Below are 27,960 nucleotides of genomic sequence, written 5' to 3' on the forward strand. Positions count from 1 at the left end.
TCAGAGAATACAAACTTTCTCTTGGCCCTAAATTTTAGAAGAATTTTCACATGAGAACCTGTAACAACAAAACGGCCTCCACAAGTTTTATGGCAAAAGCAGAAGTGGTTTCCATGTGGCTGTTTCTTCCAACAACCTTGGAGGAAAGCCAAGGGCACGCCAGATAGCACAGCAGCTCAGTAACGTGCTTTTCTGCTTTTCGACAAGAAATGAACTTGAGCCTGTGAAGAGGAAAAGTCAAACATTCTAAATAAATGACACAGGAGGTATGACCATATTAGATAAAGTGCGCTTGGTTTCCTCTTGGCGGAGTCACTGGTGGGCATACAAACTTGCCTCTCCTTCCTGAGGTGTGGATTGACTTGCTCACTCCTGGGCCAACAGCCCACCTTCCCAGCCTGCCTGACTCACACACCCCACCCAGCCCAGGTATGCTCTAGTAAGAAAAGGTTTCCTTACCTAAGTAGCCATTCCTACGATTGGCCACTATGGGCCAGCACTGAGCCAGCATCCGGAAAAAAACTTCCAAAAAAAATTCGCTTTGTAATGAGCAAAGCCGTCCAGCATATAAGCAAGTCTCCCAATCCACTAAATCCATTCATCCTGAAAATCCCACATTTGGCTGTTTCCACAAATATTTAAAGGTGGAAAAATAAAATAGCCCCTCCAATAGCAGAAATGTTTTCTGTGATTCTCTTTGCAATTTTTAAAGGGTCGACACATCATATAAAAACAGCAAAGATATACTAACATTTTTTGAACAGGAACCATGCTGAGTGTCTGACATGTACCATATCGTGTAATTCTGCAAGAACTCGATTAGGTTGGTGTCATTATTATCCCTATCGTGTAAGTGAAGAAACTGAGGCACCCAGAGTTTAGACAACTCGCCTAAAGTCACACAGCCCTATTCAGCAGCAGAGTGGGATTTGAGTTAATCCAGGTAGTGTGACAGAGAGCATTTAACCTACCTTCTTAAAGACCTGTGGCATCTCAGTCCGCACTCCTCCCAGAACCAGATATTGTATTCCCCATCATAGCCTCAGGCTAAGAGCCAGCAAAGTTTTTCCTTACTTTCCTTATTTTGAGCTAAAATTGTCTCCCAGTTGGTCAGAGTTCTTCCCTCCAGAACTACATAAAATAAGTTTTTTCTTCTATTTTTTTTAAAGATTTATTAATTTATTTGGTTGACAGAGAGCACAAACAGGAAGAGCAGCAGGCAGAGGGAGAGGGAGAAGCAGGCTCCCCACTGAGCAGGGAGCCTGATGCAAGGATCAGCCCCAGGAACCTGAGCTAAAGGCAGATGCTTAACTGACTGAGATACCCAAATGCCTCAAGTTCAGTTTTTCTTCTATATTGAAGACCCTTCATTTTTAAAAAATTAACGATAGTGTTAACTGTTGCTCCCCAACAACCATCCCCCCCCTCAAAAAAAAACCCAGCCCTGTGCCTGGAACAAGTCAATTTACAGATGTGCCCCATCCCATTCCTGCTGGTTAACAGCAACTGCTTGAATCTCCTGATGCAGAGGTTTAACAATAGATTAGTTACTTTAATTGGGTAACCAGTGCCTGAGAGGACAATGCCATTACCAAACCAGACATAAAAGCTATTAAAAGTAATATATGTCTGTGGTTTTTTAAAATCCAAGCAATATGGAATGGATAACTGAAATGGAAAATCTCACTCCCGTCCTCTCCAACCCTTCTCAGAGGTCATCTTTTACCTTTTACTTGTTTGTTTTCCTTTAACCCTTCCAGAATTTCCTTTACACATACAAACAGATACATGTGAATTTTTAAGGGTCGTATTACATACACTGGTTTTCAGCTTGCTTGTTTCACTTAACAAAGTATTCTAGATACCGTTCAATAGCAGTACTCCTGTTAATTGTCACATGAAAGCCTCCTCTCAGGCAATTTTCTTCTCTCTTACAAAAATGCTTCATTGAAATTATACATGTATTTTTTGATGGATTTCTGCAAGTGAAATTTTCGGATGAAAGAGCACTTTTAATTCTTAGAGATGGAACCCAATCACATTCCTTAAAAAGTGGTAGTAATTTACACTCCCATCAACAGTCCATTTTCTGAATGTGGTCAACGTGGCTTATTATGCAACTGTTAAACCTTCCTTCAGTATTTGGAGACAGTTATTAATTCATTATTTCAAACATGTACAAGATGCATGTTTATTATGCATCTTGTACTTGTCAGGCACAGCGTGCCCTAAACCAGGAGTTTCTAAAGCTAACCATCAGACTCTTTCTGGGACTGGTAAAAATGCAGAGTTCCCACCACCTTTCGCCTCCCCCCAAGCTTTGGGTTCCTCAGCCCGTGCAGCGTTCAGGGACCCAGGAAACTGGATAGCTGTTGCTGTTTGTTTCTTTCGGGTGTTTTTTGTTTTGTTTTGTTTTAACAGCTGCCCATGTGACTCAGCTGGATGATGAGTAGCCAAAAGCAGAACAAATCACTTCTTCTTCTGGGCGAAAACGCTTTCTGGAAATGAAGGTGCTGGGAAGAGTCAGTATCTACTTGCCTAAAGTTATTTATACAGACAACTAGTTGGAATGATATTAACTATCAATGCCCAACCGCCCCTTCCCTCGAAAACCAGCTCTGGGGCAGGAATGGGTCATTAGTCCCAGTTTACAAATATGCCCCATCCCATTCCTGCTGGTTAGGAGAAAGTGCTGGAATTCACGGCAGAGGGGTTTCACAACGGACTAATTAGTTTACTAACCAGCACCCGAGCCCGCGGAAGCTCCACTGAAACAGACTTAAAAAAAAAAAAAAACAAAAAACAAAAAAACAAAAAAACTATTGTGATGTTAATGAGCATGCGCAAAAGGCTCCGCTGACCCGCGCGCGCCCGTAGTGGTCAAAGGGCCTCGGTGCAATTGAGAAGTTCGGCTTCCCTGGGCCACCCTCAGCTTTTAGCCCCCCTCTCGCCCCGCCCTCCCAGCACGGACTTTGATTGGCGAGCAGCGAGCTATAAAAGCTCGAGCTGGGGCGCGCGAGTATCAGGCACCTGTGCGGCTTGAGGGCTCTCTCCCGTTTGGTGCGTGAAGCCAGGGCGGGCGGAGGACTCTCTTCATCCCGCCGCCTGCCCTCGGTTGCCAAGCTCGTGCCCCTTCTCCATCATCCTAGACGACGTGGACGTGACGGGGGCCGTGACAGATCACTGTGTACGGAAGGCAGTTTGCGGGCCTCCGGGGGGCCACACCTTTGCTTCTGTTGCCTCACCGGCTGAGAATTCCCGGTTCAGCACTGAAGCCTGGCTCTGGCCTCACCTGGGGAAATTTCCGACGCCCTTGCCTTCCGTTCACGGAGCCGGGTCCCGCGGGTTCCCACCTGAGGGCCTGGCCGCGCGCACCTGTGCTTGGCAACCTGGAAGGTGCGTACTGAGTGGGGAAGGAAAGAAAGGAGGGATGAAGGGAGGTAGCTTGCCGTGGGGGGCGGGGGGGGGGGCCAGGCCTGGTTTTGTGCCCCTTTATGGGCTGCTACGATGATAAGAGCATTCGCTGGTCCAGAGACTTGGGTTCCAGTTCTGCTGTCCCATTCCCTGCTGCTGAGCAAGGGAATCTCCTTGGGCCCCGAATTCCTCGTGTGTAAAAGGGGAGGGTTGGACAATGTGATGAATGCATATTGAGCAATGAGTCAGACACTGTGATAAGTACTGAGGATACAGGTGAGCAACACAGACAGCCCAGTCCCCAAGCTTACTGTATGGAGGAGGAAGATACTGACCAAACTATCACAGACATGTAATTATGCATCTACTAGAAGTGGTAAGACAGGGAACTTTCAGCAGAGGATATAATATAGCCTGGGGTGGACTTCCTAAGGCCTGGAGGACTAGAATTAACTGGGGTAGGTGGTCAGTGACCTGGCGAGAGTGGAGAATAGGAAGTACAAAGATATGGAAGGTGAACTCGCATTTTTCTTCTATTGTAATTGGATGTCCTAATAACCCTCTAAGTATACAAGCCAGAGGAGGTAGCTCTGGTGAGTTAAACTGAGTAGAAGTTGGAGGGTTCTTTGGAAGCCCATAATTCCTTGAGCATTCCTGTGAAAGAAAATATGGGATGGCCCTGATCCCCTGACCTGCTATGTGTTCGGGAGGATTGTTTTTTCTGGTTTTTGTTTGTTTGTTTGTTTTGTTTTTTGTTGTTGTTTTTTAAAGACTTTATTTATTTGATACAGAGAGAGAGATCACAAGTAGGCAGAGAGGCGGCTGGGGTGTGGGTGAGCAGGCTCCCCGCTGAGCAGAGAGCCCAAGAGGCTCGATCCCAGGACCCTGACATCATGACCTGAGTGGAAGGCAGAGGCTTAACCCACTGAGCCACCCAGGTATCCCAGTTCGGGAGGATTGTTGACTCAGCTCTGGTTTCATGATGCAGGCTGTGGGGTGTCTGCGATCTGACTCTGAGGGGCCTCTCTTGGCTGCTTCAGAAGAACCAAAAATACCAACTGGCCCATCTCTACTTTAGTGGAATTATCCAGGCTTGTTTGCAAAGATAAGGTGGAGAAGAGGCTTCTACGATGACGGGAAAAAAATCAAAGGCTCATCACTGTACCTTACAAAAGCACATGTGGGGAAGGGATGCCATGTCGCCATGTCGTGGTAGAATGAGTGGAGACAATGGAGGTGGCAGACCCCGCTTTGCCTGCCATTAGCTGTGTGAACCTGGCAGGCATTCAGATTCTCTGAACACCAGTCCAGTGTGTGACGAGGGTGAATTCACTGCTTCTGACATGGTCAAGTTCAGAACGGGAAAACCCATTGAAAGTTATTTCTAAACTCTAAAGCATTATGCGACCAAGCCCATAAACATCTCCTTCACTTTGTTCCCTCAGAATTTTACTATATATGCTCCTTCAAATTATGGGGAGAAAGGATTTGATATATTTTATTTGAATTTGTAGCAATATACCAAGTTGTTTTGTTGCATAAATATTTTGAATTCTTTCATTTTAATTAGAGTGTTTCTCTTTTCCAAAAGGTGGTTTTAGAATTTGTTTGGTTCGCTCATCATTTTTAGAATAAAGAGGGAAAAAAAAGGAGTAAAACAGTTGACAGGAGCTTTGGATTTTTTTTATCCCATTGTGCAATACATTCAGTGACAATATGAATTAAAAAAAAAAAATGTTGTTCTTACATGGTTTGTCAGTGAGCGAGTCTGTTCCTAAAACTCTCCCCTACACCTAATCCTGGCTCCTTGCTGATGCAAGATTATAAAAGGGGTGAGTGTGCAGCCATGGACCTGGGTATGCTTTCAGGGGCCACAGAAGAGAGTTGAACAGAATCAATATTGAACAGAACAATGGAACTTTTTAAACAAAATATAGAGTATGTTTGGTGAACAATCAGTAGCATGAAACCAGTCACGAGAAACCAAAGCTGCTGGCTGATTGTAGAGGTCTGGCAGGGAGGGGTCTGAAGAGCACAAGGCTTAGGCTGGCTAGACCCAGGGATTCTGAGAATCAGGCATGCCAGCTGTGTTCTTTGTACCTTACACAGAAGGGAAATAGCATCTGCATACCAACGAGCATTGATGGGCAAGTTCATTCCCCAATATAAACTAGGTATTATTCCCATTTTGCAAAGAAGAAATTAAGGGTCAGGAGAACTAAAAAGGCAGTGGAACTGGGCAGACTTTTAAACTCAGTGTCAAATGAATGAAAGGTTGGCATTTCTGCACAAATAAGTGGGCCTCCCACTTTATCAGATCATTCTTTGGAAAGGTTCTTAGCTCTAAAGTTTTACTACATTAAAAATTTCTTTTCTAAAGCTGGGCCCACCGATGGGGCCATGTTTACACTTGAGTCTTGCTATAGTGAACATTTGTCATTGTGTAGTTTGGATAACTGAACTTAGTATTTGTTTCCCAATTTACCACTTAATTTACAGCTGTTCTAGATTCTGTTTTCCTTTATCTTCTTAAGTGTTCTCTTTAATCCATTCAAGGTATTTCCTTGGTAAGGAAGTGTCCATATTCCCTCCTCACACTCAAGTGCTCTCAGAATGTAAGGAATTCATTATTTTGGAAGTCTCCAGAAGCCAGTGAGGCAGGCCTTATCATTATAGATGAGTAAACTGAGGCAGAAGGGGGAAAGGAGCAGGGGACATGGGGAAAGATGCTAAGAGCAGGCTTTGTAGAGCATTTTCTGAATCCGTCCACCCGTTTACTATTCTTTACCTCATGTTAACCTCTGAGCTCCCACTGACCCACCTGTAACATGGACTTGTTCTGCAGGATGACAGGACATGCTGGAGATCAGCACAGCACTGCTAGCTGATGAAGAGGAGTTACACACTAAAGTGTACATAGATCAATCTTTAGGTAAGCTCTTCACCCATGGGACTTGAACTCACAACCCCAAGACCAAAGAGTTCCATGCTCTACCAAACCAGCCAGGTGCCCCACACTTTATGATCCATTCTTCACATGCACAAAATTTTAATGACCGTAACAATCTACGTACAACTGTTTACTGCACGTCTTCTTTAAGGTCTTAAAAATGACCATCCCTTATCTAATCCATCCTGGAGCTTTAGGAAGAGGATAGTGTGCTGTATGCAGTTATCAGGACTGTTCTTAATCTAACCTTAAGAATTCCTGTATATCCACAGCTCATTTTCACTGCTCATCATTGAGGATCATTTGATTTTCAGGCTGATGGAGTTGAAGTTTTTCTTGTAAGTACTGCTTAAACGTTCCCAAACATGCATCCTCCTGTCCTTATGTAGTTTCTCTTGGGTAATAACACACAGAATTAAGGGATTGTGTTCAATTCTGTAAGGTACACCAGCCACTCACCCATCTGGTTCTAAACACTAATGGTTTTGGACAGTGGACAGTTGCGGCTAGGACATCCTGCATTTCACCAACTCGATCTCTACTAGTGAGGAAAGGACAAGATGTTCAGGGGCCTGGCACTTAATTGGTGCACTGAAGACAAAGTAATCATGTTTTATAAATCCAAATCTTAGGAATCTCCTGGCATTTTGAAGTGAACCAGTCTCCACACCAGGGCTCAGCCATCCCCTTCCTCAAAGCTTACTTTGTTAGTATCAAACACAGACTTGAATTTTGGTTTTAACCTTTGTGTAAATGGGGACCTGAATTTACTTTTTTTTTTTTTTTTTAAGAAAGAAATCAAGAGTAAAAGAGAAGCAGATTCCCCACTGAGCTCTATCCCAGGACCCCTGAGCCCACAGCAGAAGCTTAACCAACTGAGCCACCCAGGTGCCCCAACAAACCTGAAACTTCACCACTCCTTCAGCCAAGGAATATAGTAGTATTCTACCTCTGATGACTTGGCACAGCTCAAAAAACTTGTAGCCAGGATTTTAGTTGGGATTTTTAAGAGGCCTCGATTATACTAGAACCATGGACTCTTACTCCTGTCAAGGAGACAAACTGTGTGATCATGAACTCACACAGGTGACTCCGACAAGGGACCTGCTCTGATCCCTCTCCCACCTCTCTATGCAGTTCCAGATGCAATACTAGGTATTCTTGGCACAGCATCTGGCTGGTGCACTACTTCTCACCATGAGTTAGTGGTAGCAGGGGGGAAAACCAAGCTCTGGTGTCATACCAGAAAAGGCTGGCATCCAGTGCTACAGAAGGGAGATCGTCTGTACATTGCACATACCCAAACTGGCAACCAACAGCAACCAAGAGTTCAGCTTTTTATTGAGCAGCTTATACAAGTAGTTTAGTCAAAAAGACCAAAGCCCATGTCATCATCAGACTCCTCAGATTCTTCTTTCTTTGCTTCCACTTTCTTCTCCTCAGCTAAAAAAACAGAAACAGTCAATCACACACCTGCGGAGTATTTTAAACTCCAAAGAGCTCCAGGCCCTTCAACTTACTGAGTCAAAAATACCCTAGCATTGGTTCCAACCATGCCCCTGGGTTTAGGGTTTCTATACATCATCTACTCTTAACAAATTAAGTATTATAGGCAACACTGCTCTTTATCCCCACTCCTCCCTCCAATTAAAAAAAAAAAATTGTCTACCTGGGGCAGCAGTGGTGGAAGGAGCAGGACCTCCTGCTGGTGCAGCACCAGCTGCTGGGGCGGGTCCACCAGCTCCTACATTGCAGATGAGGCTCCCAATGTTGACGTTGGCCAGGGCCTGCAACACACATGCACACACAGATCGCACTCAGTTCTGGCTTTTTGTTAGAGCACTCTCCCCTGACACACACCAACAAAGGTACCCCCTCTTCTTGAAGTGACAACCAATTCCCAACACTATATTGTTCTTCCTTCTCTGGACTCTGTCAGATTTACTTAATAAATCAGTAATGTCCTCAAATTTGCTTCTCCACATCACTTTGCTGCCATCACCTTACCTTTGCAAACAAGCCGGGCCAGAAGGGTTCAACATTCACACCAGCTGCTTTAATGAGGGCATTGATCTTATCCTCCTAAAAAACAGCAAACCAAAGCGCAGTTTTTGTAAACGTCTTCAAAACACTGCCACTGAAAGTCACTCAAAACGTGTCTCCAGGAGCGCCTGGGTGGCTCAGTGGGTTAAAGCCTCTGCCTTCCGCTCGGGTCATGATCCCAGGGTCCTGGGATTGAGCCCCACATCGGGCTCTCGGCTCCGCAGAGAGCCTGCTTCCTCATCTCTCTGCCTGCCTCTCTTGCCTACTTGTAATCTCTGTCAAATAAATAAATAAAATCTTTAAAAAAAAAAAAACCCACAAAAAACCGTGTCTCCAAAACCATGTTTAATCACTTTACAGATTCCTGGATTTCACGTATGCTTATTTATTTTTTTAAATAATTTATTTATTTATTTGACAGAGATCACAAGTAGGCAGAGAGGCAGGCAGAGAGAGAGAGAAAGCAGGTGCCCTGCTGAGCAGAGAACCCGAGGTGGGGCTCGATCCCAGGACCCTGAGATCATGACCCGAGCCGAAGGCAGCGGCTTAACCCCCTGAGCCATCCAGGCGTTTACTTAAAACGAACCTTTCTTAACGCTCTTACGATCACCAGGAGCAAATGAAACGCACTCGGCCCCTCGCTGCCATTTCGCAGGCGGCGATTTGCCCAAGTCACGCCGCTATTTTAAGGTACGAGTCAGCGCGGGAGGTGGAGCAAGCTAACGTCCTCTCTCCAACAGGGCCTACTAAGAGGAGCACCGGAATTCAAGGCCACCAAACAGGGAGTGTCCCAGGAGCGGTAGGATGCCTACACGCCGCGGAAGTTTCGCTGAAGTAAAATACAAAGCCGCAGCGCGCAGCCTGAGTGTACTCCAGTCCCCCCCGGAAGCTGGAGCACGTGGCAGAGGCCGCCGGGCGCGCTGCACCTGGGCCCCACCGCTGGCCCCTTCTCCCCCGCCTCCGCCGGGGATGTTGATGGCTGCGGCTCCGCCCGGAGGGCCTGGCAGGGAGGCCCGGCAATGGGGAGAAAAACGGCCGCCCGCAGGCCGACCCCGCCGCCGACCTGGGCCCGCACTCACCGTGACCGTCACCTCATCGTCATGCAAGATGAGGGCCGAGTAAATGCAGGCGAGCTCCGAGACGGAGGCCATGGTGCTGGCGAGTGCTGAGCGGACGCTGCCGGGCGCGGTGCTAGTCGCCGGATGAAGTGAGGGCCTCACCCCAACACGGCCTTAGCTTCCTCGGAAGAACCGAGCACCTTAGCGGCAGCTGAGGAAAGGACGTTTCGCGCCTGCGCGCAGCCTCTTATACGGATCACGCGGACCAATCGATGCCTGGGCCTGGAGGAAGAGGCGGAGCGAGAACGGCCCGCCCCAACCACTGTTGCGCCTGCGCATAAAGCGCGACTCGCTCAGCGAGTTCAAAAAGTTGGTGGCTCTTGAGACTGCAAGATCGGCCAAAATTCAGGGCTCGTGAACAGTAAGAATATTTTTAGGAAAAAGATATCAAAGTAAATGGATTTCACCCCCATCTACTGTAGCCCGTGTGACACTGTTTGGACGTTTAATGACGTCGTCAGCCTCCCCGCGCTGTGCCCACCTGGAGCGCAGGAGCTAAATTTCAGCTTAGAGGCTTCTGGTGCTTAGCGCCGCGTCTCGGGTAAATTAAGCGGTGGAGGAGGAAATGAGAAGCTTGCAGCGCGACGATAGCAGTACCATTGGAGCGCCCACTGTGTCGCAGGCACTGAGTTACACTCTACAAGGATTCATTTAATCCTCACACAGCAGAAGAGGTAAGCACTGTTGTTATAAGTATAAAAGATCTATTGGGAATGGAGGGGAACTTTCCAATCAGTTTCAGTTTTTGTTAGCTAAGGCACTCCGTGTTTGGGTGGAAGTGTTTTGAAACCGCCCTTAAGATGTTCAAGACTTCGTGAAGCAACTGCTGTCTAGGTGCTGCATTGCCATTTTGTATCTTTTTTTTTTTTTAAGATTTTATTTATTTGACAGAGAGATCACAGGTAGGCAGAGAGGCAGGGGAGCGGGGTAGCAGGTTCCCCGCTGAGCAGAGAGCCCGATGCGGAGCGGGATCCTAGCACCCTGAGATCATGAGCTGAGCTGAAGGCAGAGGTTTAACCCACTGAGCCACCCAGGTGCCCCTGTATCTTTTGAACCTTAATAAAAGTTGGTATTGGATTCATATTGAGAGTTGGGCGTTTTTGGTTTTGTTTTTGTTTTTTGAGGTATAACTGATATGACGTTTTTATTTCTGGTGTATTGCATAATGGTTCGATATTTGTGTGTATCGCAAAACCTACTTCAACCATTTTTAAGTTCTACTCAGCAACGTTTAAATATAAAATACAGTATCATTAACTACAGTCACCATGTTGTACATTACATTCAGTGATTTACAACTGCAGGTTTGTAACTTTTGACCCCCTTCACCCTTCCACCCCTCCTCATAGATGTTTTGCGCATCTATGAGTTTGGTTTATTTATTTTTGTTTGTTGTTTGGATTCCACATATAAGTGCGATCATACAGTATTTGTCTTTCTCTGATTTGTTTTGCTTAGTATAATGCCCTCAAGGTCCATCCATGTTGTCTCAAATGGCAAGGTGTTAACACTTTTTTACACCTGAATAATATTCCTGTGTGTGTGCATGTGTCACATTTTCTTCATCCATTCAGTCATTGATGGACACTTCAGTTGTTTACGGAAACAACCGTGTGTCTTGGCCATTGTAAATAATGCTGCAGTGAACATGGGAATGAATATATCTTTTCAAATTAGTGTTTTTGTTGTCTTCTGATAAATATCTGTGAGTGGAATGGCTTGATCATATGGTAGTTCTATTTTTAATTTGGGGGGACCTCTGTACTGTTTTCCACAGCGTTTGCATCAGTTTATATTCCCAGCAACAGTACACAGATGTTTCTTTTCTTCCCATCCTTGCCACCACATGTTATTCTTGTCTTCTTGATGACAGCTCTTTTAACAGGTGTGAGGCAGTATCTCCCTTTGGTCTTAATTTGATTTCCCTGATGGTTGGTAATGTTGAACATCTTTTTCATGTGTCTGCTGGCCATCTGTATGTCTTTGGAAAAATGTCTATTCAGATCTTTTGCTCATTTTTAATGGAATTTCTGTTGATACTGAGTTGTAGGAGTTTTTTATTCCATTTTGGATATTAAGCCCTTTTCAGATATATGATTTACAAAAAATTTCTCCCATTCAGTAGGTTGCCTTTTCATTTTGTTGATGATTTCCTTTGTTGTGCACAAGTTTTCAGTTTGATGTGGTCCCACTTGTTTACTTTTGTCTTTGTTGCCTTTGTTTTCAGAGTCAGTTCCAAAAATCTTTGCCAAGACCACTGTCAGGGAGCTTACCACCTTTGTTTTCTTCTAGGAGTTTTATGATCCAGGTCTTACATTCAAGTCTTTATTCCATTTTGAATTAATTTTTGTGTATGGTGTAAGATAGTGGTCCATTTTCATTCTTTATTGTGTTGCTGTCCAATTTTCCCAACACCATTCATTGAGGAGACTGTCCTTTCCTGATTATATATTCTTGGTTCTTATATCATAAATTAATTGACCATATATGAATGGGTTTATGTCTGTCCCATTGATGTGTGTGTGTGTGTGTGTGTGTGTAAGATTTATTTCAGAGATAGAGACAAGCAGACTCCCTGGTGAGCAGGGAGCCTGACACAGGTCTCCATCCCAGGATCCTAAGATCATGACCTGAGCTGAAGCCAAGAGTCAGATGCTTAACTGCCCGTGCCACCCAGGCACCCCTTAGTATCCCAAACTTTTAAACAATTTTCAAAAACTATCAAGCTTTCTAAAAATAAAACTTGTTTTGAGTTTTCCTCCAAATTTAGAAACAGTCATAGTGGAATTTTGGTAATTGTGTGGAAAAAGGTAAAGCTATTGAAAAATTTGAACATTTCCAAAGCCAAAATGAATCAGTCTAAAACATAGTCATCCGCCTTTCTTGCCCCCAGTGTACTTCAAAACAAAACAAAAAACTGATCTGGCAAATATGATACATCAACACAAAACAAAATATTGCCTGTCTTAAACTATACTAAGAAGAAACCTTTTTAAATCAGTGTTTTGTTCCCCAAATTGTTTTATAACTATAATAGCAAAACCTGAACCTTAGGGTATAAGAGAGGCAAATTATAAATTCTTCTCACTTATAAACGTAAATACAAAAATCTAAAATGTGAATGTCAATTATATCAGTAAAACTGGAGAAACTAGAAGATTAATGAACTGAATGTAGTACTGTATATAAAAATATGGTGTACCATGACTAAGGATAGTTCAATGTAACATCTATTAAAAGTAATCCGTTAACAAAGAGGAAAATCTCATTGAAATTCTTTTTTTTTTTAATATTTTATTTATTTATTTGACAGACAGAGATCACAAGTAGGCAGAGAGGCAGGCAGAGAGGCAGGCAGAGAGAGAGAGAGGAGGAAGCAGGCCTCCCCCTGAGCAGAGAGCCTGATTCGGGGCTCGATCCCAGGACCCTGGGATCATGACCTGAGCCGAAGGCAGAGGCTTTAACCCTCTGAGCCACCCAGGCGCCCCGAAATTCTTTTTTTTTTTTCTTTTTTTTTAAGATTTTATTTATTTATTTGACAGAAATCACAAGTAGATGGAGAGGCAGGCAGAGAGAGAGAGAGGGAAGCAGGCTCCCTGCTGAGCAGAGAGCCTGATGCGGGACTCGATCCCAGGACCCCGAGATCATGACCTGAGCCGAAGGCAGCGGCTTAACCCACTGAGCCACCCAGGCGCCCCTGAAATTCTTATAGATTCAGAAAAACGACTTGATAAAATTAAGTAACTATTAACATAGACTCTTACAAAATTGGAAGAAAAGATAACTTTCATATCCTGATAAGATATCTACTAAAAATCTACAACAAACATCATTCTTTTTTTTTTTTTTTTTTTTTTTCAACAAACATCATTCTTAATGGTGAAACTTTAAAACCTACTCTTTAAAATCAGGGACAGGGCGCCTGGGTGGTTCAGTGGGTTAAGCCGCTGCCTTCGGCTCAGGTCATGATCTCAGGGTCCTGGGATCGAGTCCCGCATCGGGCTCTCTGCTCTGCAGGGAGCCTGCTTCCTCCTCTCTCTCTCTCTGCCTGCCTCTCTGCCTACTTGTGATCTCTCTCTGTCAAATAAATAAATAAAATCTTTAAAAAAAAAAAAATCAGGGACAAAGATGTGTCCTTTCTCTGCTTCTATTTCAATTACAATTTTACAGTTTAGCCATCTCCATAAGACAAGAAAAAGGGTATTAAATTGGAAAGTTTTAAACTCTACTATTCATAAGTAATATGATTATTTATTTACCCAGAAGTTCCGAGAGAATCCATAAGCAAACAAATCAACCTAGATTCAAGATTAATACACAAAAGCTAGCAGCATTTCTGTGTTCAGCAAAAGTCAGTTATAAGATGTAGTATTAAAAATTACACTACATACAACAACAACAAAAATCATATAGTTTCTAGGAGTAAATCTAACAGTTTATGCATGATCATTATTTTTAAAATTGTAAAATTTTAAGGAAGAACATCAGAAGCAACCTAAATAGAGTGATATACCATATTCCCAGATGAAAAGATCTTAAACTGGGTAATTCTCTTCAAATTATGTCATTTCAATCAATATTCCATTAAGGTTTTTGATGAACTTTGACCAGTTGTCCTTAAAATTTTCATGGAAGGATCAAGGACCAGTAAAAATGAAGGCAGTGTTTTATTTATTATTTTAAAGATTTTATTTATTTATTTAACAGAGAGACACCTCAAGCAGGGGGAGTGGCAGACAGAGGGAGAGGGAGAAGCAAGCCTCCCCAGCTGAGCATTGGGCTTGATCCCAGAACCCTGGGATCATGACCCAAGCAGAAGGCAGATGCTAAACCAGCTGAGCCATCCAGGCGCCTGGAAGACAGTGTTTTAAAGTAATAATAGAGGTTTACCTTAAATGTCAGTTCCATAGAGGGCATACACTTTGGTTTGCCACATTGATTGTGCCTAAAACGGTGCCTCGCACATAGAGGGCATTCAACTAAATACATGCTGAATGAATTAAAGCTGTGTTATTGATATGCAAGTAGATAAACAGAGCAATAGAACAGAGAACCTAGAAACCCACTGTCATACATATGGGAACTTTGTAAGTCAGAGGTATGACTTTATAAATGGGGAAGTGTAGTGGTTGGGGGAAGAGTGCCTTTTCAAAAAAAACCCAAAACTACTGGGACACTTAATTTCCTGTCCATATGGAAATGTGGAGAATGTTCTTAACTCCATCCTCATCATACATAATATGAAAAGGAAAACTAAAACTTTAGAGGAATACAGGAATTTACTATTATTAAGAGTATTTTGAAAAATTTCTTAAGGCACAAAACATAAAGTTTAAACATTTTGATAATAATAATTCTTGGAATCCATGAACACAGGCTGTCTTTCCATTTGTGTCTTTTTCTATTTATTTCAGCAATCTTGTAGTTTTTGTTGTACAAAACTTTCACCGCCAGGGTGCCTGGGTGGCTCAGTCGGTTGGGCATCTCTCTTCAGCTCAGGTCATGATCTCAGGGTCCTAGGATCAAGCCCCATGCGGGCTCCCTGCTCAGCAGGGAGTCTGCTTATCCCTCTGCCCAGCTCCCCGCCCTCCCACTTTTGCTCTCTCTCCAATAAATCAATAAAATCTTAAAAAAAAAAACCAACTTTTACCTCCTACGTTAAATTTATTCCTTAGTATTTTGTTTTTGATGCAGCTGTGACTGGGAAAGCCCTTCTTTTTTGTGTGGGTATGACCATTATTATCTTTTTCTTAGACTTGACAATCCTTTCATTGAAACATAATTGATACACAATGTTTTGTTAGTTTCAAGTGTACAGCAGATTTATTCCACAGTTCTGCACATTACTCATTGCTCACCATGATAAGTGTAGTCACTGTCACTACAGTGACATTATTACAACATCACTGACTATATTTTCTACACTGTACTTTTCATCGCTGTGACTTATGTATTTCACAACTGGAAGTTTGTACCTCCAGTCCCTCTTATTGTGCCCATCCCTCCACCCATCTCCCTTCTAGCAACCACCAGTTTGTTCTCTGTACTTGAGTCTGTTTTGTTTTTTAGATTCTACGTATAAATGAAATTGTATGGTATTTGTCTTTCTCTAACTTATTTCACTTAGCATTATACACTCTCAGTCCATCCAGGTTGTTGCAAATGGCAAGATCTCATTCTTTTTTTATAGCCAAGTAACATTTTCTGTGTGTGTGGGGTGTGTGTGTGTGTGTGTGTGTGTGTGTGTGTGTATATGTATATGTATACCTCTACTTTATTCATCCACTGATGGACACTTGGGTGGCTTCCATATCTTGGCTGTTGTACATGATGCTGCAGTGAACATAGGAGGGAATATGTCTTTTCAAATTAGTGTCCATTTTTTTTGGGGGGGGGTGGCTATCCAGTAGTGGAATTACTTGATCATATGGTAGTCCTATTTTTAATTTTTAGGGACCTCCATACTGTTTTCCACAGAGGCTGCACCAGTTTTTATTCTCACCAGCAATGCATGAGGGTTCTGTTTCCCCCACATTCTCACCAAATTTGTTATTTCTTGTCTTTTTGATACTAGGCATTCTGATAGGTGTAAGGTGATAGATCATTTTGGTTTTGATTTGAATTCTCTGATGAGTGATGTCAAGCATCTTTTCATGTGTCTGTTGGCCATCTGTATGTGTTCTCTGAAAAAATGTCTACTCAGGTCCTCTGCTCATCTTTAAATCAGATTATTTGGATTTTTTTTTTTTTTTTTTTGGTGTTGAGCTTTATGAGTTCTTTACATATTTTGGATATTAACCCCTTATTGGATATATCATTTATAAATATTTTCTCCCATTCACTAGGTTGCCTTTTTGTTTTGTTGATGGTTCCTTTCACTGTGCAAAAGCTTTTTATTTTATTTTATTTTAAGATTTCATTTGACAGAGAACGTGCACACAAACAGGGGGAGCAGCAGAGGGAGTGGGAGAAGCAGGATTCCTGCTGAGCAGGGAGCCCTATGTGGGGCTCAATCCCAGGACCCTGGGATCATGACCTGAGTGGAAGGCAGGTGCTTAATGACTGAGCCACCTAGGCACCTCAAAAGCTTTTTATTTTAATGTGGTCCCAGTAGTTTACTTTTGTTTTTGTTTCCTTTGCTTGGCAGATCTATATATATGTTGCTAAGGACAAATTCTTGAGATTACGGCCTATGTTTTCTTTTAGATTTTTATGGTTTCAAGTCTCTCATTTAGATCTTTAATCCATTCTGAGTTTATTTTTGTGTATGGTGTAAGGAAGTTGTCCAGTTTCATTTTTTTACATGTAGCTGTCCAGTTTTCCCAGTACCATTTATTGAAAAACTATCTTTTCCTCATTGTATATTCTCGTCTCCTTTGTTATAGATTAATTGACCGTGTGAGTGTGGATTTATTTCTGGGCTCCCTGTCGTGTTCCACTGATCTATGTGTCTGCTTTTATGCCAGCACTGTACTGTTTTGATTACCATAGCTTTGGAGTAGATCTTAAAATGTGAAATTGTGATATCTCTGGCTTTGTTCTTCTTTCTCAAGGTTGCTTTGGCTATTTGAGGTCTTTTGTGATTTCATACAAATTTTAGGATTACTCATTTCAGTTCTGTGAAAAATGCTATTGGTATTTTGATAGGGATTACATTGAATCTGTAGATTGCTTTGGGTAGTATGCACATTTTAACAATATTAATTCTTCTAATTTATGAGCATGGTGTATCTTCCCGTTTGTGTCATTATCAGTTTCTTTCATCAGTGTTTTTATAGTTTTCAGAGGACATGTTGTTCACCTCTTTGGTTAAGTTTATTCCTAGTAATTTGTTGTTTAAAGCCACTGTTCCCTTATGGATTTTTTGTCTGGATGATCTAGTCATTGATGTAAGTAGGGTGTAAAATCCCCTATTATTATTGTATTACTGTTAATTTCTCCCCTTATGTCTATTAATATTTGCTTTTATGTGTTTAGGTTTTCCATGTTGGGTGCACAGATACTTACAGTTGTCATACTCTCTTATAGGATTGATCCTTGTATCATTTTGTAGTGTTCTTCTTTGTCCTTTGCTACATTGTGTTAAAACCTGTTTTGTCTAGGGGCGCCTTGGTGGTGGAGTCAGTTGAGTGTCAGACTTGGGTTGTGATTTCAGGTTCATGAGTGTGCCGCATGTCGGGCTCTGCATGGAGTCTGCTTGAGGTTCCCTCTCCCTCTGCCCCTCCCCCCACACATGTGCATGCTCTCTCTCTCTCAAATAAATGAACCATGAAAAATAATAATAGTGAAATTTGTTTTGTCTTATATGACCATGGCTTTTTTTTGCTTTTTGCTTTCATTTGCAAGGTATATGCTTTTCCATCCCTTCACTTTCAGTCTGTATGTCTTTTAGTCTGAAGTGAGCCTCTTGTAAGCAGCACATAAATGGGTCTTGTTTTTTTAACCCACTGAGTCACCATGTGTGTTTTAATTAGAGCATTTCGTTCATTTACATTTAAAATAATTGTTGATAGTTATGTGCCTACTGCCATTTTGTTAATTGTTTTCTGGCTGTTTTGTGGCTTTTCTCTGCTTTTTTCTACTTTTCTTCCTCTTTTCCCTTATGATCTGATGGTTTTGTTTGGTGTTATGCTTGGAATCTTTTCTCTTTATTTTTGTGTATCTGTTACAGGTTTGGTTTTGTTTTTCTTTGTTTAGTTTTAAGATTTTATTTATTTGAGAGGGAGAGCACAAGTGAGAAAGCACAAGCTTGGGGGAGCAACAGAAGGAGAGGGAGAAGCAGACCTCCCCACTGTGTAGGGAGCTGGACCCAGGTCTCGATCCCAGGACCCTGGGACCATGACCTGAGCTGAAGGCAGCTGTTTAATTGACTGGAGCCACACAGGGCACCTGTTACAGGTTTTTGATTTGAGATTACCATTGGGTTCATGTACAACATCTTATGTATATAGCAGTCTGTATTAAGGTGATGGTCTGTTAAGTTTGAACACATTCTAAAACCTCTAAATTTTTACTCCTCTCTCCATGTTTCATGTATAAAGATGTCATATTTTACATCCTTTTGTGTATGCTTTGCTAATTTTTATAGAAATAATTGTGTTTTAACTTCCATATTGGCTTTATAAGTGATTAAAAGTAAAAATTCCATAAAGGTAGTTTGTTAGAGATTTTATGTATTTGACAAAGAGAGAGACAGTGAGAGAGGGAACACAAGCAGTGGGAGTGGGAAAGGGAGAAGCAGGATTCCCTCTGAGCAGGGAGCCTGATGTGGGGCTTGATCTGAGGACCCTAGGATCATGACCTGAGCCAGAGGCAGAGGCTTAATGACTGAGCCACCCAGGTGCCACGTAGGTTTGTTTTTAATCTGAAAGTTTTGCCTTTCATTATTTTCTTCTAGTTATACCCCCCTCCCAATTAATGAAACCCCTTTAACATTTCTTACAAGGCCAGTTTAACTTTTGTCTGGAAAACTTTATCCTTCATTTCTGAGTTATAACCTTGCTGGGTAAATTACTCTGGTTTAAAGTTTTTCCCTTTTAGACTTTGAATATATCATGCCACATTCTTCTGGCCTGCTTGGTTTCTGTTGCAAAATCAGCTGATAGCTTTATGGGTTTTTCCCTTTTGTTTTGTTTTGGTTTGCTGCTTTTAAATTTGTGTCTTTATCATTACTTTTTGGCATTTTAATTCTTTCGTATTTTGGTCTGGACCTCCTTGGTTCACCTTGTTAGGGGCTCTCTTAGCTTCCTGGACTCGGATGTTTGTTTCCTTCTCCAGAGTGGGGAAATTCTCAACTCTTAGTGATTCAAATGATATTCTGCCCTCTCTCTCTCCTCTTTGGGCACTCTATAATGTGAAATGTCATACTTGATGATGCCTTTTCTTGGGTCCAGTGAGCATCTTTATGACCATTACTTTAAATTTTTTATCAAGCATATTATCTCTGTTTCATTTAGCTCTTTTAATGGGATTTTGTCTTATTCTTTGATTTGGGGCATATTCCTTTGACTCCTCATTTTGTCTGTTTTTATGTATTAGGTAGGTCACTGTATCCTGGTCTTGAAAATAGTGGCCTTGTATAGAAGAGGTCCTGTGGGGCCCTGTAGTGCATTCTCCCCAGGGTCACTAGAACCAGATGTGCCCTCTTGTGACTGAGTCATGCATGATTGCCTTCAGCCCCACTGGATGCAGTTACCTGCCTTGCCTGCTGTGGCATCCTGGGAGTTGAGAGGCCTCTGCAGCAGCAGCGGGTTTCATTAGTGGACAGGGCTGTGAAAGGTCTGTTCTCTCAGTCTTCAGGTCATTTCTGGAGTTAGTCATATAGATTTAGCTGTTGTCTCAGTGTGTCCATGGAACAGGGTAAGCTCAGGATTCTCCTTCTCTGCCATCTTCCCAAAATCCCCTCAGGAAAAGTTTGTTTCTTTTTCACATGTTTCACACCTAGTGTATAGAAATGCAATGTAAATATGTTGGTTTTGTATCCTGCAACTTTATCAAAATCATTGGTTGGCTCCATCAGTTTCTTGGTTGAGCCTTGGGATTTTCAACGTACAGAATCCTATCATCTAAAAATAGTGACAGTTTTATTTCATTCTTCTCAATTTGGATGGATTTTAGTTCTTTGTCTTGCCTAATTGATCAGGCAAGGACTTGCAGTACTGTGTTGCATAAGAGTGCTGAGAGTAGAAATGCTAGTCTTATTCCTGATCATAGAGGAAAAGCTTTCATTTTTTTTTTTTCCCCTCCACTGGGTATGATGTTACTTGCGAGTTTGTTGTATATGGCCTTTTAATGTTTCATTTATATCTTATTTACCAAGGGTTTTTACCATGAAAGTATGTTGTATTTTGTCAATTGCTTTTTTGTGTCTACTAAGTTAATCATGTGATTTTTATCTTTCATTGTATTAATGTGATATATTACATTTATTGATTGGCATATATTGAACCATCCTTGCTTCCCAGAGATAAATCCCACTTGGTCATGGTGTATAATTCTTTTTATGTGTTCTTGAATTCAGTTTGCTAATATTTTGTTGAGGATTTCTGCATTTATATTAATCAAGGATACTGATCTGGTTTTTTTTGTGGTTCCTCATCTCTCTTTGGTATCTGGCCTTATAGAATGAGTTTGGATTTATCCCTGCCTCCTCAATTTTTTGCAAGAGTTTGAGAAGACTGTTGTTAATTCTTCTTTGAAGGTTTGGTAGAATTTGCTTGTGAAGCCATCTGGTCCAGGGGTTTTCTGTGTTGGGCAGGTTTTGATTACTGATTCAGTCCCTTTATTATTTATCCTTTCAGATATTCCATTTCTTCCTGACTCAGCTTGATGGATTGTGTTTTTCTAGAAATTTATTCATTTCTTCTCGGTTGTCTAATTTGTTGACATACAGTTGTTCATAGTATTCTCTTATGGTCCTATGTATTTCTGTAGTATTAATTGTAGTGCGTCCTTTTTCATTTTTTAATTGAGTCTTTTTTCCTTAGTCTGGCTAAAGATTTTGTTTACCATTTCAAAGGACCAGCCTTTAATTCTATTGATCCTCTCCATTTTTCTGGTCCTATTTCACTTATTTCCACTCTGATCTTTATAATTTCCTTCCTTTTGCTAATTTTGGGCTTGTTTTTCTATTCTTCGTGGGGGGGGGAGGTTATTTTTAATTTTTCTAATTCCTTAACATGTTTATTGCTATAAACTTTCAGAACTTTTACTACATCCTGTAAAATTTGATATGCTGTTTCCATTTTCATTTGTTTCAAGATAAATTTTTATTTCCCTTTTGATTTCTTTTTTGACACATTTGCTGTTCAAAAGTATGTTGTGTAGTTTCCACATATTTGTAAATTTTCTGGTCTCCCTCTTGTTGATTCCTAGTTTCATACCATTATGGTCTGAAAAGGTAGGTGATGTGGTTTCAGTCTTCATAAATTTGCTGCAATTCATTTTGTGCCTTATCATGTAATCTGTCCTGGAAAATATTTCATGAGCACTGAATAAGTATGGGTATTCTGCCTCTGTTCGATAGAATGCTCTAATAGGTCTGTTAAGTTCTTTTGTTCTATAGTTCAGTTTAATTTGTTGACTTTCTGCCTGGATGAGTTATTCATTGCTGACAGTGGGGTACTGAAGTCCCCTACTATTACTGTATTGTTGTCTGTTTCTCCCTTTAGATCTGTATTTACTTAATAAATTTTAGTGATCCAATGTTGGATGCATATATGTTTACTATTGTTATATCTTTCTGATGTATTGACTGTTGTATCATTACATAATGACCTTCTTTGTCTCTGTTTTTAGGCTTGACCTCTATTTTGTCTGTTATAAGTAAAGCTATGCCCACTTTCATTTGGTTTCCACTTGCATGGAATATTCTCTTAATTCCTTCACCTTGAGCCTGTGTGTATCTTAAAAAGTTGAGATGAGTTTCTTGTAGGCAGCATATGGCTGGGTCTTGTTTTTATCCATCAAGTTACTCTGTGCCTTTTGATTGAGGAATTCAGTCCATTTATATTGAGTATTGATTTGTATTTGTATTTTGTATTTATATTTTGGGCATAATAGTACTGCCTCTTATATTTTGCCTTCTGGTCGTTTCTTTTTCCCTATGTTTCTGTCTGCCTTTAAATTTTTTTTTTTTAATTTTATTTATTTATTTGAGAGAGAGAGACAGTGAGAGAGAGCATGAGCGAGGAAAAGGTCAGAGAGCAAAGCAGACTCCCCATGGAGCTGGGAGCCTGATGTGGGACTCGATCCTGGGACTCCAGGATCACACCCTGAGCCGGAGGCAGTCGTCCAACCAACTGAGCCACCCAGGCTAACGTGGTGGTTTTCCATGATTTGCTCAGCCTCCCCTTTTTTGTTTTGTGACTTTTTATGGACTTTTGCTTTGTGATTGCCATGTGACTAACATAAAATATCTAAGAGTCCTTTTTATCCTGATAGCACTTTATCTTCATATAAAGGTTCCACCCTTTTACTCCTCCCCATTTATATTTCCGATATCATAGTATACCTTTTTTTGCAGTGAATTCATTGAGGAATTATAGTGATAGTTTTGTTGTTGCTCTTTTTCTTAAGCCTTTATATTATAATTAAGTGGTTAACACATTATTTTAATATACAGTTTTCTAAATGTTATTTACTTTTGTCCATAATAGGTTATTTCATGTGCTTTTATGTCACTAATTAGCATCTTTCCATTTCAGCTTGGAGGACTCCTTTCAGTATTTCTTGCAAGCCAGGTGTAGTAGTGAGATCCCTCAGTTTTAGTAGGGAAAGCCTTTATTTCTCCTTCATACCTGAAGCATATCTTTTTCAGATAAAGTGTTCTGGGCTAGTAGTTCTTTTTCAGCACTTGAATGCACCATTCCACTTCCTCCTGGTGTGTAGAATTTCTGAGAAACCCATCAGTAAGCTAATGGAAATTCCTTTGTAGGTCACTTTCTTTGTTCCCTGGGTACTTTAAAAAGGAAAAAAAAAGGTGTCTTGGAGATCATCTTTTTGCATTGAGATAATAGTGTTCTCTTAGCTTCTTAGACTTCTCTAGTTCCTTCCCCAGGTAGGTTTGGGAAGTTCTGTTCTATTTCTCTAAATATACTCTCTCCTCCCTTTTCACCTTCTTCTGGTAGTTGTTTTTCTCATCATACATGATTAGCTCTCGCAGGTGTTTGTTTTTTAATCTTAGCTTTCCTCTCCTCAATCATTTCTAAATTCCTGTCCTCTAAGTCATTAATTTATTCTTTGATCTGATCTGCCTGATTTCTTTTTTTTTTTAAGATTTTGTTTATTTGAGAGAGATCACAAGTAGGCAGAGAGGCAAGCAGAGCAGGGTGGGGAAGCAGACTCCCCGCTAAGCAGAGCCTGATGCAGGGCTCGAGTCCAGGACCCCGGGATCATGACCTGAGCTGAACGCAGAGGCTTTAACCCACTGAGCCACCCAGGCGCCCCTGATCTGTCCTATTTCTTAAGCTCTCTAATGCATTTCTTCATCTTATTCACTGAATTTGTCAGCTCTAGAATTTGGCTTTTTTAAAATTTCCAATTCCTTGGTTAAAAAAACAAAAAAAACCACAAACCTCCTGTTCATTTTATTCCTAAATTGAATCACGAGTTTTCTTATAGGCTCATCAGATTTCTTTATAATCGCTATTTTGAATTGCTTGTCAGTAGTTTGCACCTGTGGTTCAGCAGAGGAATGTTTGGTGATTCCATATCACTGTGGTTTTTTATAGTGCTCAATTAACACACTGTCCTCAGTTGTCTACTTTGGTATAGTTCAACAGAGTGGCCATTGCAGACCTTTCTTTTGTTTTCCAGTAGGTGGTGCAATAGCTCAGGTTTTGGCTTCTCCCCAGTGGAGCTGGTTCTGGAGCAGCACTAAGGACTGCCTATAAAAAAAGCTAACCCAGAAGCTGGCAACAGAGGTAGGGGGTGAGGGGAAGTGTAGGCTTAGCATCGTGCTTTGGGGTTGCCTCTACGCTGTTAGGGGGAAGAAACCTGAAACAGGGTACTCCCAGAGGTCCTTGTGCAGACCTCCTACTGAAATCCTAAAGCAGACATGTTCCTTCAGTGTCCTTTGATAATTTTATTTGTGTGTTCCCCTTTCCTCTCTCCCCCCAGTCAAGGAGGTCCTTCCTCAAAGCTGCAAAGTTGTGCTGCTGAGAAGAAATGGGTCCCTGTTTTGAAACGGTTCCTTTGTGTGCTTTAATACAGGTAGCCCCAACATGAGAGAAACAAACGCACATTAGCTCAATGCAAAGGTGCTAGGAGGATGTGTTAAATGACTGTCACACAACTTTGTATTTCTTAGTGTTTATTTCAGTTCTTTTTGCATATCTAAAGGTCAGAAAGTAGATATATACATACAAAATTCAAAACAACTTCCTAAAATGGCTTTAGTGTTGGCCAGTTACTGACATCCTTATTTGAAAGTCTGAATTGTCAAATATGTCTAAAGTGCATTCTTGCAAGCTAATCTATAGCAGCATTTGTTATAAAAAAAAAAAAAGAAGTATTCAGAAAAGAACAGGAAAAGTCACACAAAAAAGTGATTTATGTATATTTTTCCTTAATCACCCAGGACAAAGCACTTGTGTAAATTAGTTATTAAGTATACAAGATATACAAAACAGTAGCATTATGGAAAAGTTCACATGGCAGGGCATAGAATATAAACAGTGTGCTGAAGCTTAGGTATCTTTGGAACCATAGGGGGAATCTGATCTGCACCAGTGCATGATGTATCTGGGGTCTGTGATATTCAACAAAGCTGAGAGGTGACTCAGAAGACTCCTGGCATGACTTTGGAGAAATCACCAATACAAATGAAAATGCTCTTTGGTTACTGAGACTGTTAGGTTTCTTATGCCTACAATGTGAAAACCAGCATTTAGTATTGACTTTGGCATTCATAGCAATTGGATCTCCTAGGAAAGGCTTTACGAGAACTCAGGTTTTATTGTGGGAAAGTTCAAATCCTGAGAAAGCAAGTAACGGTTATAAAATATGGGTATCCACTATTAAACTTAAAGAGCAGGATTCCTGCCTGCATCCTATTGCAGTGACTTTGCAACTTGCCTAAGGAATATATGTGTTAAAAATGGACACAAAGACTTGCATAGGTAAACATTTGAAAGGGGTAAATTAATATGGAAAAAGAATAGACCAGACTCTTGGGTATGTGCTTAACAGAAGGAAAGGTGAGATTCCTTCCCCTACCATAAATTCCACTATTCTGTTTTATTTTAGTGAACATTTACCACTATAACGAGATCAAGAGGCAAGTTCGGAGAAATGAATTACACGAAGAGATGTCATCCTTGACTAAGCCTTCAGCCTCCCTCCTTACAGGTGATCTCAGTCAGCCTCTGAGAGTGTTAGGAACACTCGCCAAGTGTGAATAAGCATGAGCAATCTCCCTTAACTCCTATTACTGCTCTCACTGAGCCTTCTGACATGCTCAGTCCCCCTGCTGCAGTCTTCTGATATGCTCAGTCCCCCTGCTGCAGTCTACTAGAGGGCCCAGCTGTTCCAAGGGGTAAACAAAAACCACGTATGTCCTCTTAAAAGTGGATGATAGGGAGATGGGGTGATAGTGGAAATACTGGAGGAGGAAGCACACGCACAGAAAGGCCCAGTTAGTCAGAACTCACTTGGGTTGTGCATGATGCTGATATCCAGGTCCCAGCTGAGATCCTGCTCTCATCTCCACAGCCACAGAACATGGATAAGAAAATTACAGAAGAGGAAAAGATCAGCTCCTCTAGTCTGTAAACACAGTTGTGCTCAGATGGGTTCATCCACGGTGGGGTCCCACATTGCTTTCTAGTGCAGCACAGACAGCTATGTTAACAGGTATGTGCAGGTTATTTGATATAGGCCACAAAAGATGGTGAGCTGGAAAAGTCTCTAGAGGTCATGCAGGTAATTTCCTTGAGAGGGTTAGTGGCCAGAGCTTGGCCTTCTAACGCCACCTACCCTTCCTGCACTCGCTCTAGAAGAGCCTCCCTTTAGCTAGAGTAACAATGAGTAACAGTTCCACAGGGAACTTGAGCTTCTGTGAAGATCCCCACCAATTTGATGTGAATTGTTGTTCTACAGTGATGCCCTCTGATTTGAATCTCCGGTCCTTTCCCTCTACACTGAAACCAGGGACCTTGAACCAGGGAACTCCTATAAGGAGCAGACCCAAACAAACATGAGAACCACGGCAGGTTTGTGGAGACAGGCCTGCCTATAGGCTGCACTGGCAATGTGAGATCAGACCCCAGCTGCTGCTGAGAGCAGGAAAAGCTGGAGCCAGGAGGGTTAAAATAGGTTGCCTTAACTTTTATAAAGCAGACGTATTTAATTTTTACCCCTACCCTGGTTTCAATATCAGTCCCTGATTCAGACTCTACCATCTGGTGGGGCATGTGCTGCTATGGAAGTTCTTCATTTTTGACTGTGGAGAAAGGGGAAACATGATGCAACAATTATTTTTGCATTTAAGAATAGGAAAAATACTAGAAATAGGACATCACTACATTCCTTCAGTTAATTAATGCTACATTTTATAGGATATTGTGTTCTGCAAGAAGCAGCAGCTAAGAAGTCTGTAGCCCTCTGAAGAGATACATCTGATGATCACTCACCCAGTTGTTTTGAAGTCTCAATATCCATAACCTGAACAGATTGTCTACCACCTCTTGTTTTATAAACATCACCCTGTAGCAGACAGGAAAGATAGGCATTATACTTTGATATAACTGAATGATAAACATGTATTTCAAACTGAACTTAAGATTCTCCATGAAACAATAAAGAAAGTCCTATTCACAAGTGCTTCAGACTGTGCCTATTAAAGTACTTCAGAAATTATCTCTCAGTAAACAAAAGAAGTCCAGTGCAATAAAATCAGTAACATTTTCAAATTGCAAAAAAATATGTATTCCTTTTTGTTCAGTCTATAATTTAAAAACTACACCAAGGATCAAGAAATCTACCAGAAATTTCTAAATGTTCTAAGGCATTATACTTTCCTCTGGATATACCACTCCGCTCATTTTACAGTCTTATTTGTAACTCTGGTTATAATTAAGAACCATCCTCTAAATTTTTTCTAATTGGCTTTTCTCTGATTATTCACTGACTCTGATCAAAGGATAATTTTTCTATAGGCTAGGGAAGGGAAAGGGATCTGGGTAGCTCAGTGATAAGAAATGTTGATAGATCGCATTTTAACATGGGCTTTTTATCTGGAACTGACAAATGGTAGTTCTTAGGATCTGCTTCTAAAGTAGTGGCTGAAACTAACTCTACAGTATGTTATAGATTTGGAGTTCCTTGAACAGAATCCTGAGGACCTGAGCCTCGTTCACTAGAGAGCAGCTAACTTAGTGGGAGTTTAGCAGATTTACAGCCTGAGCAGTTCCTTTAGTTTTCTAACGGACAAACAAAAAGGTTCTATCAATACCCATTCATCTTTGTTGATACTGCCTGTGAGTCATCAAAGGAGGAGAACAGTAAGTGGTTTTTTTGCAAAGCTGACTTTCTGTATGTTTTTCGTCCTCTGTCAATTTGTTTTTGCCTTGATTAGTTTAGTTTCAATCTCCTAGTCAGAGACTAGTTCCTGGGGGGTCAGCATGTACTTCTCACACTTAGCTAGTGCCTTTTCATTTGCAGCAGATACTGTGATGGCAGGACGGACCTGTGGCTGCATGAATCTCTCAGTTTGCACGTTAGAGGCAGGCTTATGATCTATCCATCTGTCTCCTGCAGAGGGAGATCGTCTGTGGCGGAGGTGAACTGGTGGTACGTTCTGATCAGGCAGAAAGAGGAATCAAGAAACAAGCATAACCCAGAATTAATTTAAGGGTATTATTAGAAGTCAGCAGGTTTGGCTACATTAGTTTATGACAGTATCAAAACAAATGCATAAACCTTTTCAAAAGCTAA

At 41.3% G+C, this 27,960-nt stretch overlaps 1 protein-coding gene and 2 long non-coding RNA genes across 3 annotated transcripts; 2 read left to right on the forward strand and 1 right to left on the reverse strand.

Moving 5' to 3' along the window:
- Positions 1 to 3,042: 3,042 nt before the first annotated feature.
- LOC122894242 lies at positions 3,043 to 9,235 on the forward strand. Its single transcript, XR_006381754.1, has 4 exons — positions 3,043 to 3,396; positions 6,260 to 6,346; positions 6,637 to 6,702; positions 9,148 to 9,235. It is a non-coding gene; the product is annotated as an uncharacterized LOC122894242 (long non-coding RNA).
- Positions 7,689 to 9,689, reverse strand: LOC122894240 (60S acidic ribosomal protein P1). Its single transcript, XM_044231800.1, has 4 exons — positions 9,487 to 9,689; positions 8,372 to 8,446; positions 8,034 to 8,151; positions 7,689 to 7,807 (listed from the first exon to the last, which is right to left on the reverse strand). The coding sequence occupies exons 1-4, from the start codon at positions 9,556 to 9,558 to the stop codon at positions 7,728 to 7,730; spliced, it is 345 nt and encodes a 114-aa protein (XP_044087735.1). The 5' UTR covers positions 9,559 to 9,689; the 3' UTR covers positions 7,689 to 7,727.
- Positions 9,690 to 9,769: 80 nt separating this feature from the next.
- Positions 9,770 to 26,844, forward strand: LOC122894241. Its single transcript, XR_006381753.1, has 3 exons — positions 9,770 to 10,199; positions 25,273 to 25,374; positions 26,583 to 26,844. It is a non-coding gene; the product is annotated as an uncharacterized LOC122894241 (long non-coding RNA).
- Positions 26,845 to 27,960: the final 1,116 nt, after the last annotated feature.

This window comes from Neovison vison, chromosome 13 (assembly GCF_020171115.1).
Source record: "Neovison vison isolate M4711 chromosome 13, ASM_NN_V1, whole genome shotgun sequence".
Taxonomy (NCBI): domain Eukaryota; kingdom Metazoa; phylum Chordata; class Mammalia; order Carnivora; family Mustelidae; genus Neogale; species Neogale vison.

Coding starts and splice junctions, on each gene's coding strand:
- LOC122894240 (XM_044231800.1), bottom strand. CDS start 9,558: ATGGCCTCCGTCTCGGAGCTCGCCTGCATTTACTCGGCCCTCATCTTG. Junction 8,447..9,486: donor ACGATGAGGTGACGGTCACG/GTGAGTGCGGGC, acceptor GCTGTTTTTTAG/GAGGATAAGATCAATGCCCT. Junction 7,808..8,033: donor TTCCACCACTGCTGCCCCAG/GTAGACAATTTT, acceptor CTGTTTTTTTAG/CTGAGGAGAAGAAAGTGGAA.